Here is a 17,124-nt window from a genome sequence, read left to right on the forward strand (position 1 = left end):
TCTGTGGAGATAGTTGGGGTTGACAAGGATGTTGCGTAGGTTCAGTGGGTGAAGGAGGGAGGGGGGGGGGGGGGTTGTTGGGGATATTCCTCATTTCAGGGGACAGCAAGGGGTTGTTGAAACCCTGATAGAAAAGGTGATTCAGGAGCTCCAGTCCTGAGTGGTACTGAGTCATAAAGGGAGTGCTCTTTTGTGGGCAGACAGTGGGTATGTGCGAGGTGACTGGTGAGACAAAGCACAGGAGATCTGTTTCCATACAAGGTTGAGATTAATTTTGGTCTGTGAAGACCTCAATGATACCCTCAGTAGGCCTACATTTGGAGGAGGATAGTTTGACACCACAGGTGCGGTGGCCATGGGTGGTGAGGCTCTATGGGAGGGACTCTTTGGTATTGTGTGGATGGCAGCTGTTGGAGTCCAGGTATTGTTGGTGGGTGGTAGGTTTCATGTGGACAGAGGTACTGATGTAGGTACCTTTGAGATGGAGGTCAACATTGAGGAAGGTAGCTTGTTGGGTTGTGGAGGACTATGTGAAGCAAACAGGAGAGAACATGTTGATGTTCTGGAGGAATATCGATAAGGTGTCCTTGCCCTCAGTCCAGGTCACAAAGGTGTCAGTGAATCCAAACCATGTAGGAGTACGAGAGTCCAAATAGTTAGGAAGGATTCCTCTAGAAGGCTCATGAATAAGTTGGCATAGAATGGTACCATGTGGGTTCCCATTGCTGTAAAATTGATTTCTTTGTAGGTGATGCCTTCAAAGATGAAGTAATTGTGTGCGAGAATACCGTTGGTTATGGTGACCAGGAAGGAGGTTGTTGTTTTGGAGTTAGTTGGGTCTCGGGAAAGATAGTGTTTCAAAGCAGCAAGGCCATGGGCATTGGCAATGTTAGTGTAGAGGGAGGTGGCATTATTAGTGATGAGCAGGGTGCCTGTGGTAAAGGAGCAGGAACTGTGAGAGTCAGTGGAGGAAATTGTTGGAGTGTTATATAGGAGGTTAGGTTATCCACGAGGTGTTGTCCACAAGAGGAGAGATTCTCTGTGAGAGCACAGTAACTGGCCACAACAAGGCATCGTTGGTGGTTGGGTGTACGGACTTAGGAAGCATGCAGAAGGTAGGAGTGAGGGGAGTGCTAGGGAGGGAGGGAGGGGGGGAGAGAGAGAGAGAGAGAGAGAGAGAGAGAGAGAGAGAGAGAGAGAGGTTCTGGGATGGGATTTGAGGAGAGACTGAAGATCCTGTTGGATTTCTGGAATGTGTCACTGTGGCAGGCTATGTAGGTGGAAGAATCTGACAGCTGGCGGAGTACCTTCACCTGTTAAGCCCTGCAGTTCAAAACCACAGTGGTGGAGCCTTTGTTGGCAGGTAGGATTATAAGGTCAGGATCTGTTTTTAGATGGTGGGCTGCTGTTCTTTCTGCCGATACTATCTAGTATTGCCCCGGTTTGGAAATATCGTAGATCCGGGGCTGATGCACAGAGCAGTCTTGAGTTTTAGTGGGGAGGTGAGTAGTCTCTATGTGACCCATATTCGCGTTTAGTGATTTTGCTGTTTCCTCTTTGTTTATTGCTCTCATGTCAAATGAAAACAAAATGGAATTCTGTGACCGGAAGCTATCAAGTGAATTAAATTACATTCATGTAATTCCACAAGGCTAAAATATGTTATTAGTTTGATTTTTTTTAATTTCATTTCCAGCTTTCTGACAGTCAAGCATTAATCGCCTTGCAGAACAATGAAGTTATTTTCGTTGGTTTTCTAAAGAAATTTGGCATTCGTTCATCTTTTCTGCTGAGGCAGTCAATTCATTTGAAACTAAGTGCTTAATTCCACACTGTTGGCTACTTTCAACTGTTCGCTGTATTTCATTATGGCATTATGCCATAATAAAGAACCAAACATGAGATAATATGGTACTGGTACTCCAAGAAAATTTACATCCCAATCTGGACATGTGAATGTGCACTTTAAGCTGAAATATGCATTTAATGTGGTTCACGAAATTTCGTTTCTCTTGGAGTATCCTCTAATGTCTTGTTTCGTTTATGACATTCTGTAAGATCTTTTAATGTTTTACACGTACGAACATACGGGCTTTCTACATAATCATAGCTGCACAAGTGTGGTGACGCGTGTTATCTGGCGCTCTCTGGCAACTGCTGAAATGAACCTATTTCTAACAGGTTGTGGGAAAATATTGTGAATGGATGTTTGAAAAGTGTTACTTTCAAAGTAAATTTCCTTTTACGCAAGATGAACTGTGTGTGAGAACGTACAATGAATTTCTTATATCGTAGAGCATTTGACACTCATTTAAAAATCACCTCTTTGGGGATGACCGTTTAAAAGAATTTTGAGCGCAGAAAATCAGACATTTATGTCGTTGTTAAAATGTTACTACCACATTTGTGTGATGTATCTTAAAGTGTAACACGTGCAGAAAAGATCAACATTATATGTGAAAGCTTAGCTTCTCTTACAGCTTATTAATATTCGAGATCAATATTATGTGTGAAAGCTTTTCTTTTCTTGTATCAACACTATGTATATTAATTTAAACCATTAACTTTTCCTATTTGTATGTTTGCACTACTTAACAGCGATGTTGCTATTGGCTGACTACATCACATTTCCTATGATCTGGATATCCGCTGTCATCGGCTGGCGAGATCACGTGACATGAGCAATGACTGTCTTACAAAAGCACATCACAATCTCAATTTCAGTGCTTCGGAAAGTAACATGGTGTTTGGTGGAATTCAAATTTATACTTTCATTATACGAAAATATGCAGTATACATGTTGCTGCACATCAGACATCTTTCCAAAACATATTTTTCCTACCCCCTCCCCAGAGTTTCACTTTCTAAAGTGCTGAGAAATTCTATGCCAGTGTATGCAGATTGATAAGTTTGCTGTGCTGGTATTAGTCTTAGTCGTAGGAAAGGGGAATTTTGTTAAAATTCAGTAAAGGCGTGGTTGAGCGGTGAAGTCTGGGGCCGCTGGCAGTGTGGGGTAATAGTAAGCAGCCAGTAGGCCAGGTAGGGTAAACATCGCGCAGAGCTGCAGCGGCATATTGTACGTACGATGTGTTTGGAGTGGAGCAACAGCGAGGCAGGGAACTGCAGCTTTGCTTTAACTTATTGCGATGTATGAGGCGAGGCTGTAGGCCAGATCCAGGAGTGGCGATGTGTAAGTGGCTGACATATGGGAATTTACCCCTGTCATAGTTTGTCTCTCTCTGGCACTGTCAGAAGCGAGGGGAAAAGCAGTATAAATAGTCAGGCACTTTAAGCTTGAGGGGTGTGCCAGGTCAGTCGAGAGTCGGGTCGGACCTGTGCTGGTCTACGCTTATAGGGGCCAGTCTGGCAGCGATGTTGTAAATATCCTGTGTAACCTATACTTTGTTTCTATGTACTTGTACGGGCTGTATTCCGCCTCCGGGGACGCAACACTGGGGCGGGGCGGAACGGCAGCCAGGTACTTGGAGATTGCACAATCTGCGTGGAGGAGGGCAGTAACAGCAGTCTGCAGCGGGTCCAGGATGGGCCACGTTCGCTTCCCACCTGGAGTACCGGGGTCCGGGCGAGGCGTACGCTGCGGGAAGTGCAGCAGCACCAGGGATGGCTGCGGGTGTTGCCATCTGGCAAGCACCACTAGCAGCAAGTTGCGGCACCGCATCCAGGAGGACAAGGGTTCGAGTCCGGTCCTGTCCTGGGAGCAGCAGCGGCCCAAGGGCCACGGGTGACCAGTACAACCACCTTCATCCCATAGTCGTACAGAGCAGGCCAAACAGGGCGGAAGGCGGCAGGGACCAGGGACTGTAACAGTCTCCAGGATCATGGGCAGAGTGTGGCAGGCTCCCAGCTGAGCAGCCTTGATGACGGAGCAGCAGCGTTGGCATACCAGGAGTTGCTGAGCTGGCTGGACTCACGGAACAGCGCTGCGGGCGGCACGTCGACACTACGCTGCACCCATCGAAGTACTGTAAATTATGTGAATAAAGCAGTTCTACCGAATACCGCTGTAGCACTCTACACTGTCCCTTGATGCTATTAAACTTGCTCAGCCTCCTGGCGAAATACGACGTCGTGGGTCCTGGCTTCCGCTTGGCCATGTGGAGTCCCGGGTTTGACCATTGACACCCTGCAACAAGTTTTAAAGTTCCGAGGAAAAGTATGTTGTCACTTAACATGGAAAAAGTGTATTCTCATCTGGGAGAAAGTGTCTATTAGAGACTGGGGTAAGGACACTTTCGTCTTGCAAATGCTGGAGTTCAAGGCAAAGCTTGTCATGTAGGGTGTAGGACACATTATGCTCTTAAGACCACATCTGGAAATCCATGGGCTGGAGGGGCGGGGCACCTGTCTGCAGGTAGGAGCGACAACCAGAGTTTGTGTCAGTTTGCAAGCAGGGATGCATCCTGGCAATGGATACAGTCTGGGAAAGACACTTTGTGGCGGGGAGATGCGCATAACCGACATTGAGGAAAGGCTGGTCCCGGCCACTGTTCCACCATACAGCATGTAGTCCATTTATATTTTGTTGGACTGACAGACTTCCATCCTGTGACCTGATTTAACACATGCCATAAATTTCGACCACTGATAACAGCGTTGGTGATGGGGATGTGACAGGACGGCAGTTGCTGGGGTCAGTGCTTGATTGCTTGGTCATTGTGAGACAGTTGCCAGTCTGTCCAGGCTTGTGGAAGGGAATGACGGGAGGCGTAACAGCAAAAACTGGGCATGTAGTGGTGCCACTGAAAGCACTGACTGCTCGGAAGTTCTGATGAGTGGCAGACGTGCCTCTAGAGAGGGGTCCTTCAATTTTAACGAGTCTGCCCGGAGCTTGTCACCTGAGCGGTGCACCAATATAATGTTCCTCACCAAAGCAGCCACATAAGACCTTTGGCAAGATCGACTCTGGCACACGAAATGACACTCACACGAGATTCCCAGCAACCAGGCAGTCCATGCCATATAAGATTGTCCAGTGAGTTTGTGGCAGCGGAAGAATTTATGGCAGGCCGCGAAGGCATGTACTTCGGAATCAAAATAATCATACAAACTGGATTTGACCTGGCTGTAAGGAAAGATGTGGGAATACAAACTGGATTTGACCTGGCTGTAAGGAAAGCTGTGGGAATCATCCTCTGGTTTCAGTTGTTGTACCAGCTGATAGATCTCAGGTCTGGTATAAGCTAACAAGAATGTGTGCAGCTGCTCATTACTGGAAATGACACGGACCAAGAAATGTTGCTCCATCCTCACCATGTAGTTGGCTCACTGTTTGAGATAGCAGTCGAACGACGGGAACACTAGAGCCAAAGTGCTGAAGTTCAGATGATTGGAGACCTCTGGCGCTGTTGCAGACAATGCGGTCACCCTGTCCGTCGTGGTTTGAAATACCTGCTGCATGTGTTGCAGAGTCAGCTGAACCTGTGGCATCATATCCAAGGTTTCAGCCATAGGACCTTCAAAGTATTTGTTCCTAACCAGTGCTATCAGCGCACACGTATGTCATAAATAAACCTTGATGCCACTAAATAATTCACCTTGGGCAGATCTAAAGTCATTAATTTTCCACAAATAGAGTTTATTGAAAAAAATTGTATGCTCATCTGCTCCAATGAACTAAACACAGTTAACACTCAAAAATTACTGCCAGGCTGCAGGCCTTTGTTCAGCAAGTCAAAGTCTTGTACTTGGTCGTGTTTTCCACAAACTAATATTTGCAGAGTTCCAGAAGAGTTTACTTTTAGCATGTGCACAGTGATATAGATACTTGGAAAAGTAGAATACACTCAACACGCTACCAAAGTTTGGGAATCAGGTTACGACATAAAGACAGAGACTGCAGAGTCCAGGCAGTGTCCATCGAGGAGGCAGTTGGTCGGCAGCAGCATCGTAGTGGAGCAGATGTCCATCTGTAGCTCTGGCTCGATGTGAACTGACTTTGCACGGCAGTGCACAGGCTTAAATACTATTATATATCTATTAGCACTGTGACAGTAAGTAGGCTGGTGAATGGTATGGCATCATCTAGCCCAAAACACGACTCACCTCTAACTCTAAACTCTATTTCAAACTAGAGACTTGTTCTTCAGGCCCAAGTTCTGTCAAAACTAGGTGCACAAAAATTAAGATTTAAGCAACCATGTGGTGGTCATACATAAAATTATATCTTACCATATAAACTGAACAGTAAGTGAGACACTGAAAGGCCAAGGAAACATTGGCAGCGACTTCCTCTGTTAATGGGATAGGTAGGCAAATTGCCAACTCCAAGGAAGAGGAGGAGGGTGATCATGCTGATGGTGATACAGGAGGTAGTATGACCATTGATGTGGACAGGAAACAGTACGTTACTAGTAACAAATATTCTGAAATTATCTAGGAATGTTTTATTTTTAAGATCAACTCGTCATTAATTATAAGGTCCGGTTGCTTTTTTAAAATCTGCTGTAAGCCTTTCTCTCTTTCACTGTATCCATTTACTTACTTTTTTCGATCTTGCATAAAATTTTATGAGAATCTTTGATATCAACTGTTATGTGATTACTGTTACAAAGATGAGCACTCTTAACAGATTTACAGTTATGTTATGTTATGTTATGTTATGTGGTTTATTCATCTCATTACATACAATTTTCAAATCATTTGATTTGATGTACAGGAGACATGTCAAGGTTTACAAAAGAAACTTTTTTTCACTTTTTTAAGAGAATTACAAAAGTTTACATTATATTTCACATTTCTAAGTTACAGCTACACATGTACATAAAATAATAAATGTATTACAATCCCTGTGTTCAGATTGTGAAGCTGTCCTCAATGAATTCATCGACAGAATAATAACACTTTTCCACCAGGAGAGTAAAGAGCAATCTTTTCAGTGAACCAATCTCCATTTTAAATATATTACTGCCTTTTATTTTATTGAAAATTTTTAACCCCATATACTCTGGCGTTTGGGCATAAAGTTTTAAACGATGTGTTGGAAGTTTGAAGTTATCTCTGTGGCGAGTGCTGTAGTTGTGGTCAAAACGGAAATTGTCTAGTGTATGTTGATTTCTATATAGGAACACCACCATCTCATATACGTAAAGTGAGGGGATAGATAGTACTTTTAAATTTTTTAACAGTGGTCGACAGGATTCCCGTTTTTTTGCAACACACATGTTTCTAATTACTTTCTTTTGTAATACTAGGAGCCTAGTGACATTTGCTGAATTTCCCCAGAAGATTATGCCATAACGAATAACTGACTCAAAGTAGCAGTGATAAACTATCTTTCTGGTATCTATGTTTGTGGCACCTGACAAAATACACATTGCAAATGCTAAGTTGTTCAGTTGATTTGCTAAGTAATCTATGTGTACCTTCCAATTTAAATTTTTGTCAAGATTTAGGCCTAAGAACTTCACGTGGTTTGCTTCTGTGATATCCTGATCATTGCAAGTTATCTTTATTTCACTCCTTTCTACTGATTTAGCTTCAAATTGCATCATTTTGGTTTTAGTTACATTTAGTTTTAGTCCATTTTGATAGAACCAAGATTCAAGTTTTTCTAAAGTGTTTTTGGCTTTTTCTGGAATATTTTCAGATACCTCACTTTCAATTAGAACTGATGTATCATCAGCAAATAAGACTGAATGAACATCAATAGCAAGTGGTAGGTCATTTACGTAAAAAAGAAACAGATTGGGACCCAATATCGAACCTTGTGGGACTCCTTGGGGAACTGTTTTCCAGTCTGATGAATAATTGGTTCCATTTGAAGTTAAAATTACTCTTTGTTTCCTACCTGACAGGTAAGAGCTAAACCATTTTAAAGCAGTGTCTCTGATTCCATACATCTGTAATTTGTGGAGGAGTAATGCATGGTTCACTGAATCAAAAACTTTAGTCAGATCACAGAATATACCTGTGACCTTTCTACCTTTATCTAACGTGGAGCATATTTTTTGGATAAACTCATTTATAGCGTTCGCAGTGCTTTTACCCTGTTGGAATCCGAACTGGTTTTTAAAAATTATATCATTTACAGTAAGAAAGTTATTAATTTGTTTTGCTGCAATCTTTTCAAACACTTTAGAGAAGACCGGCAAGAGAGAGATAGGGCGGTAATTCCCCATATCTTCTGTCGATCCTTTCTTGAATAGAGGTTTGATCTCACCATATTTCAATACCTCTGGAAAGCATCCCTGTTCATAAGATTGATTTATAATAGTTGACAGTGGTTGGGAAATAATATCATACACATACTTGATTACAGATGTTGTTATTTCATCCCACCCATGTGAGGTTTTGTTTTTTAGAGACAATATTTCCTTTTCCACATCCCTTTGGGTTATTTTTTCAAATTGTTTAAAAGATGTGTTCTGGCTGTTTTCCAAATTTGTGATGCCCTGATAGAATGTCATATCCACATCCGATCTTACTACGTTTAGGAAGAATTCATTGAAACAACTTGACATCTGAACAGGGTTTACTATAATTTCATTTTCATGTCTAATTTTCAAAATCTCATGAATTTTTACTTTGGCTCCTAGTTCAGACTGAACAACTGACCACACTGCTTTTGTCTTATTTCTGTGTTCTCGTATGAATTTATTATTTGCCATTTTTTTAGCTGCCGCTACAACTTTCCTAAATACAGCTTTGTTCTGTCTTGTATTTATATCATCACTAATGCTATTGTAAATACTTCTACTCCTCGTAGAAGCTTTCACACCCCTCACAACTAATTTTGCAAATTCCCGATTTTGCACTCAGATGAATATTTGGGTAGTGTGTCACACTGTTTTATGTTATGTTACAAATGTGAAACCTAATTCATACTTTGATATTGTGGAAAGTCTGTCCTATTACAGCTGATATGGAATCATACTAATACAAATCAGTGTATCTTGGGATTCTCTTTTGTCACCATAATTTTGTTGACCAAAATATTGCAGCTATTGTGTTATGTTGAGTAATTCATATTTTCTAGCATATTAACTACATAACCGATATTAATCACTATATGTTTTATAAGTTTAACTTTCCATTACTTCCATTCTGTTGCAAAGAAAGGTTTAATATTCTATTAATCATGAAATGAAATAATGCTTTCTTATCTACCCTGGGTCTCTTGGTGAAGGTGTCAGTGCCTTAGGTCCAGCCTCAATTAAAGCAAAGAAATGCCATAGCTACATTTCAGACTTGTGCGAAATTAGACAATATCTAGTTGAGGTATGAGTGAGAGATGATTTAGTCTCAAATACGCCATAAAGAGTAGCTTACATGCATAAGTCTTCAGAGTGAGCCCCACAGAACTTTAGGAATATGAAGCAGAGCAGCTGTTCACATAGGACTGGTGGGCTAAAATTTATTTCAATTCTAATCAATTTCCATAAGATGTGTTTTGGAAATTTAATGTCTGTTAAATAATCTGCAATATTTTTCACATGAAACTGAGAACTGACTTCCAGTATTGAATACACCCTTGCAGTTCAGCCTTGTTTGTTTATTCTATATATTTTTGTGTATCTTTCAGATATGATTGACAGGCACTAAAAGCCAAAGAAATATCTGCTTTTCTTAATTAACTCATTTAAACTTCACTTGCATATAAAAAGCCATTCATTTAATATCTAGTATAAATAATTACATTAAGCAGATTCACTGCTGTGCGTGTGAGTGGTATCAGGGCAGTTAGTCATCTAGTGTTTAATACAGTGTTTCATACAAATTTTTCAAACTAAATCAAACAATGAAAACTCCAGAATGGAATAATGACACTATTATGCATTGGATAGATTGCTACTCACAATGTAGTGGAGATGTTGAGTCACAGACAGACACAACAAAAAGACTGCTAAACAAGTAAGCATTTAAGCCAAAATAAATTCTTCTGAATTAGACAACGTAAGTCTTTCTGTTGTGCCTGCTGTGACTCAAAATTTTTCAGTCAATAATTTTTTTGATAATTAATAAAGAACTTCTTGTAACTCGTGGTCTAGGGGTAGCGTCTTTGTTTCATAATCAAAACGTCTTCGGTCCCGGGTTCAATCCCCGCCACTGCCTAAATTTTGATATATAATCAGCATTGGCGGCCGAAGACTTCCGGCATAAGAAGTCAGCCTCATTCTGCCAACGGCCTTGTCAAAGAGGGCAGAGGAGCGGATAGAGGTTCAGGGCACTCTCTTGTGCTAGGGGTGGGAAATTGCCCCTAAAGGCGGAAGAATCAGCAATGATCAACGACATGAGGATGCAGAAGGCAATGGAAACCACTGCATTAAAGACATGTAATGTGTGTCCACAGGACATGTGGCCTGTAATTAAAGAAGTGTCATGATGATCTCTCCATTGGCAAAAGATTCCGGAATAGTCCCCCATTCGGATCTCCGGGAGGGGACTGCCAAGGGGGAGGTTACCATGAGAAAAAGATTGAATAATCAACGAAAGGATAACGTTCTACGAGTCGGGGCGTGGAATGTCAGAAGCTTCAACGTGGTAGGGGAACTAGAATATCTGAAAAGGGAAATGCAAAGGCTCAATCTAGATATAGTAGGGGTCAGTGAAGTGAAGTGAAGTGGAAGGAAGACAAGGACTTCTGGTCAGATGAGTATCGGATAATATCAACAGCAGCAGAAAATGGTATAACAGGTGTAGGATTCGTTATGAATAGGAAGGTAGGGCAGAGGGTGTGTTACTGTGAACAGTTCAGTGATCGGGTTGTTCTAATCAGAATCGACAGCAGACCAACACCAACAACAATAGTTCAGGTATACATGCCGATGTCGCAAGCTGAAGATGAACAGACAGAGAAAGTGTATGAGGATATTGAAAGGGTAATGCAGTATGTAAAGGGGGACGAAAATCTAATAGTCATGGGCGACTGGAATGCAGTTGTAGGGGAAGGAGTAGAAGAAAAGGTTACAGGAGAATATGGGCTTGGTACTAGGGATGAAAGAGGAGAAAGACTAATTGAGTTCTGTAACAAGTTTCAGCTAGTAATAGCGAATACCCTGTTCAAGAATCACAAGAGGAGGAGGTATACTTGGAAAAGGCCAGGAGATACGGGAAGATTTCAATTAGATTACATCATGGTCAGACAGAGATTCCGAAATCAGATACTGGATTGTAAGGCGTACCCAGGAGGAGATATAGACTCAGATCACAATATAGTAGTGATGAAGAGTAGGCTGAAGATCAAGACATTAGTCAGGAAGAATCAATACGCAAAGAAATGGGATACAGAAGTACCAAGGAATGACGAGATACGTTTGAAGTTCTCTAACGCTATAGATACAGCAATAAGGAATAGCGCAGTGGGCAGTACAGTTGAAGAGGAATGGACGTCTTTAAAAAAGGCTATCACAGAAGTTGGGAAGGAAAACATAGGTACAAAGAAGGTAGCTGCGAAGAAACCGTGGGTAACAGAAGAAATACTTCAGTTGATTGATGAAAGGAGGAAGTACAAACATGTACCGGGAAAATCAGGAATACAGAGATACAAGTCGCTGAGGAATGAAATAAATAGGAAGTGCAGGGAAGCTAAGACGAAATGGCTGCAGGAAAAATGTGAAGACATCGAAAAAGATATGATTGTCGGAAGGACAGACTCAGCATACAGGAAAGTCAAAACAACCTTTGGTGACATTAAACGCAACGGTGGTAACATTAAGAGTGCAACGGGAATTCCACTGTTAAATACAGAGGAGAGAGCAGATAGGTGGAAAGAATACATTGAAAGCCTTTATGAGAGTGAAGATTTGTCTGATGTGATAGAAGAAGAAACAGGAGTCGATTTAGAAGAGATAGGGGATCCAATATTAGAATCGGAATTTAAAAGAGCTTTGGAGGACTTACAGTCAAATAAGGCAGAAGGGATAGATAACATTCCATCAGAATTTCTAAAATCATTGGGGGAAGTGGCAACAAAACGACTATTCACGTTGGTATGTAGAATATATGAGTCTGGCGATATACCATCTGACTTTCGGAAAAGCATCATCCACACAGTTCCGAAGATGGCAAGAGCCGACAGGTGCGAGAATTATCACACATCAGCTTAACAGCTCATGCATCGAAGCTGCTTACAAGAATAATATACAGAAGAATGGAAAAGAAAATTGAGAATGCGCTAGGTGACGATCAGTTTGGCTTTAGGAAAAGTAAAGGGACGAGAGAGGCAATTCTGACGTTACGGCTAATAATGGAAGCAAGGCTAAAGAAAAATCAAGACGTTTTCATAGGATTTGTCGACCTAGAAAAAGCGTTCGACAATATAAAATGGTGCAAGCTGTTCGAGATTCTGAAAAAAGTAGGTGTAAGCTATAGGGAGAGACGGGTCATATACAATATGTACAACAACCAATAGGGAATAATAAGAGTGAACGATCAAGAACGAAGTGCTCGTATTAAGAAGGGTGTAAGACAAGGCTGTAGCCTTTCACCCCTAATCTTCAATCTGTACATTGAGGAAGCAATGATGGAAATAAAAGAAAGGTTCAGGAGTGGAATTAAAATTCAAGATGAAAGGATTTCAATGATACGATTCGCTGATGACATTGCTATCCTGAGTGAAAGTGAAGAAGAATTAAATGATCTGCTGAACGGAATGAACAGTCTAATGAGTACATAGTATGGTTTGAGAGTAAATCGGAGAAAGACGAAGGTAATGAGAAGTAGTAGAAATGAGAACAGCAAGAAACTTAACGTCAGGATTGATGGTTACGAATTCAATGAAGTTAAGGAATTCTGCTACCTAGGCAGTAAAATAACCAATGATGGACGGAGCAAGGAGGACATCAAAAACAGACTCGCTATGGCAAAAAAGGCATTTCTGGCCAAGAGAAGTCTACTAATATCATATACCGGCCTTAATTTGAGGAAGAAATTTCTGAGGATGTACGTCTTACTGTGGGAAAACCGGAACAGAAGAGAATCGAAGCATCTGAGATGTGGTGCTATAGACGAATGTTGAAAATTAGGTGGACTGATAAGGTAAGGAATGAGGAGGTTCTACGCAGAATCGGAGAGGAAAGGAATATGTGGAAAACACTGATAAGGAGAAAGGACAGGATGATAGGACATCTGCTAAGACATGAGGGAATGACTTCCATGGTGCTAGAGGGAGCTGTAGAGGGCAAAAACTGTAGAGGAAGACAGAGATTGGAATACGTCAAGCAAATAATGGAGGACATAGTTTGCAAGTGATGACAAAAAAAAAAAACTTCATCCAGCTGTAATTCATCACGTGTGTTGTCAGTGTTCAGTAACGGCAATTCTGATGACTAGTGGTGCTTATGTGGATTCTCCCACTCTACCCCTTGCCCGCTCTACCCCTTGCCCGCTCTACCCCTCCCCCGCTCTACCCCTCCCCCGCTCTACCCCTCCTCCGCTCTACCCCTCCCCCGCTCCGCTGCTCTTACCCTCTCCCTTCTCCCCCCCTTGTACCTTTAAATTTGCAACAACTTAGTCTTGTGTTATGTTTCGTGTAATACTTTTATGAAACAATTATATCTGTAATGATGGTATACTATCATTTCCAACAGAATCACTGAGTGCTGTAGAAGAAGTTGCAAAGCACATTAACAATCTTATGCGAGAGCAGGAGAACATGGAGCGTATGGTGAGACTGCAGACTAGCTTGGTAGGAGGATTACCTCAAATTGTTGTACCGGGCAGGCGTGTGCTAAAGGAAGGTCTCCTTATGAAAGTGAGCATATTTTCACATCTTTTTTTTCTTTTCATTACTGAATATCTCAGTTCAGAACTGCCTGACATTAACAGTGTTTACAGACTATAAAAATTGTTCTACTCTTCTCTACACTTGTAATACACCCTGCCCTTGTTACATTTTGCAGAATAAGATGTTTTTCCTAATTATGAGACTTAAGAAGTGACTGGAACCCTTTTCATTTTGTCCATCATTGTACTAGTTAATTACTTGGGGTGTGTGTGTGTGTGTGTGTGTGTGTGTGTATACTTTACATGCATTTAAAATACTACCCCCTTCTCTCTCTCTCTCTCTCTCTCTCTCTCTCTCTCTCTCTCTCCCCCTCCCCCTCTCCCCCCCCTTTATTTCCGTCCCCCATGTCTCTCCTTCCCTGTCCTCGCTCCTCCCTCTCTGCCCCTTCCTTCTCCTCTCTCGGTGTTCTTACTTATGTCGACTTGGCTATCCAGTTGGTTTCCTGTATTCCTTGCGGTTCTGTTCCCTTGCCTTTTCTCTGTCATCCTTTCTTTGGTCCCCTTTTGAGGTTTGACCTCCACAACTCAATTTTCTCTCCTTAGTGTGAGCTGTTTGGGAAGAACTCCCTCCCTATCATATGGATTCCTCACCCTCTTCCTTTCCCTCTTCCTTCCCTGCCATAGCCCCCCCCCCCCCCCCCTCTACCCCACTAAGGCATCAGCATGTGTAGCCAGTCCATGTGACGAGGCTGTCAGAGCCCACTGACATCACAGGCATCAAAGTTGTGATACCTGACCTGTTGCCTTGGGAGGCATGCTCCATGCCTAGTAGTGGTTGCTTGTCATTCTGGAGCATCAGAACTCACAGCAGTGGCCACTGTCCCAAACAGTCGTTGTTGTAGCTGGGTAGTGCCCATGTGGTGAGCCTCTGATTCAAGTGAGTGGTACAGGCCAGATGCTTTGTGAATGAAGTATGTCAAGCTCCAAAAGTCTGGCTGTTCTCTTTACAAGAGATCATTGAATGCTGCTTCTTATGATCCTGTGGCCTTCTCTTTGCTGGCTACACCCTGGGAGGAAGGCCAGGCTCGCTAGCTTGAGGTGACACACTTTCCCCACTACCTGGTCTGTACTAGGATGGAAGGGGACACATTCACCACCACAAAGCCGTTATCTTTTGTGGAAAACAATGAAGACAAGTTTGGCGAAGTGGAGTCTCTCACTAATATGTGGCCAGATTCCCCATTGATCAAAACTAAGTCTGCTGCCCAGCCTGCAGCTCTTTGTACTTGTGATCATGTTGGTAACCTCCCAGTGTCCATTACACCACACCAGTCTTTGAATATGGTCCATGGAGCCATTTTTCATAGGAATCCCATCCTTCAAACTGATGAGGAATTCCAGCCCAATCTGAAACAACGGGGAGTTCATTTTGATTGGTTGTGCAGAAAGGTGATAAGGGCAACAGCACTGATACTGGAACCTCAATTCTGGCTTTCAAGGTAGATACTCTCCCGCAGAAGGTCAAAGTTGTGTGTTATCAGTGTGACATGAAGCTGTACCTCCCGTCACCTGTGAAGTGCTTTCAGTGCTTGCGTTTCAGGCACGTCTTCCCAGTATATGGCGGACACACTATGGGGTGACTGTGGACAACCAATCTGAGGGGAGCCCCTCTGTTCTGCCACCCATGTGCGTAAGTTGTACCAGTCATCACTCTTCACACTCACCAGATTGCCCGGCTATAAGAAAGAAAAGAAGGTACAACAGTATAAGTCCCTGGAGCATTTATCTTACGCTGAGGCATATCAGAAATTTGACAGACTTCACCATGTGTCAGTGACTTTTACTTTTGCCTCAGTTATGTACTTTCCCTCCCTTCCTCCCTCTTCCTTCCTCCAGTTTCGTCCCTCTCTCCTCTCCTCTCCACGTGCCACTCCCCCTCCCCAGCTGAAGAAGTGCCCCATTTTAGGCACTCATCAGTGATGGGGCTCCCTCCATGGGACCCTGCCCCACCCACCGACCTTACTGGCTTTTACTCAGCAGCTTGTCATTCTCCAGAAATATCATTTTACTGATGCTCTTTCACCAACCCTTTGTGGGTTCCATGCTTTCTGTCAGAACCAGATTGGCCCTTTAAAGGCTTCCATCGATGTCTGCACCTCACTCCTTTACAGATATTGTTAGTACATGGATCCCGCTTCATACCAGTTTGGAAATGATTGCTGTTCAGGTCCAATTGGACACTGCCATCATCATTTGCAATCTTTGGATGGTTTACAATCTACTGCCCTAACTGACCACCTTCAGCAACTCCTCCTTTGAGATTTTAATACCCATCACCCTTTGCGGGGCAGTGCTTCTTCACTTAGTCAGGGGCTGCTCATTGACCACTTTCTTGCGGACCATGACCTGTGCCTTCTTTATGACGGTTCACTACTCATTTTAGTTCTGCATATGGACCTTTTTCTGCCACTGATGTTTCACTCTCTTCCTGTCTCCTTCTTCCTTCCTTATACTGGTCACTACACGATGACCTCTGTGATAGTGACCACTTCCTCCTGATCCTCTTGTTCCCTTCCCACCTTTTGCTGACCAGGTTACCCGCTTGGCTTCCCATTGTGCTGATTGGCCTTTATATACCTCGCAGGTCGTGTTTCCACCTTCTTTGTCAGGTTGTATTGACGAAGTCATCCATAATCGGTCCAATAAGATAATGCACACTGCCGGTTTCCCATTCCCCACATGACAGGCCTTGTTCACTGTCAGCTGGTTCCATGGTGGAGTACGGCCATTGCCACCACTATCTGTGATCTTCATCATTCATTGCAACATCTCAAGTGGCACCCATCATCCCTCAGTCTTATTACCTTTAATTGTCTTCATACTACAGCTCATTACTTAATCAAACAGAGTAAATTAGTGTGTTGGGAATGCTTTGTCTTGTCACTAGGTTGTTCTATCCCTTCATCTCGGGTGTGGTCTAACCTCGGCCCTTCCAAGTGGCCTTTGTTCAAATCCATCAGTTCTGACAGAACCCTTCATGACCTATTTTGTGATGGCATCAGTGTCAGGCTCCTATCCAGCTGCCTTTTTCCTCCATGAGCAGCAGGCTGAAGAAGCTTTCCACTTACATTTTACCCTTCATCAGGCGGAATCCTGCAGTGAACTTTTTGCCAAAATAGAGCTTCTTCTGGCCCTCTCTTCTTCGTATGATTCAGCTCCTAGCCCTGATTCCATCCCTAACCAATTGCTTCAACATCTCAATCCTCCACAATGCCAGTCTCTCCTCCAGGTGTTTCACAGTATTTGACTTCAAGGCATTTTCCACCCTCGATGGAGAGACAGTATTGTGATGCCTGTCCTTAAGCCTGACAAGGATCCATCGTCGCTTGATAGTTACCGGCTCATCACCCTGATCAATGTCCCATCCAAATTACTAGAATG

General features: G+C 42.8%; 1 protein-coding gene across 2 annotated transcripts in view; it reads left to right on the forward strand.

Moving 5' to 3' along the window:
• The window catches only part of LOC124794820 (putative protein tag-52), a 141,335-nt gene that overhangs the window by 64,376 nt on the left and 59,835 nt on the right, over positions 1 to 17,124 (forward strand). Inside the window, exon 5 of one of the 2 annotated variants that reach the window (XM_047258478.1) lies at positions 13,548 to 13,711. The exons of the other annotated variant lie outside the window; for it this stretch is intronic. Coding sequence (XP_047114434.1) covers positions 13,548 to 13,711 — 164 coding nt within the window. The remainder of the gene's footprint in view (positions 1 to 13,547; positions 13,712 to 17,124) is intronic. 2 annotated transcript variants of the gene reach the window in all.

Source organism: Schistocerca piceifrons, chromosome 4 (assembly GCF_021461385.2).
Source record: "Schistocerca piceifrons isolate TAMUIC-IGC-003096 chromosome 4, iqSchPice1.1, whole genome shotgun sequence".
Classification (NCBI taxonomy): Eukaryota; Metazoa; Arthropoda; class Insecta; order Orthoptera; family Acrididae; genus Schistocerca; species Schistocerca piceifrons.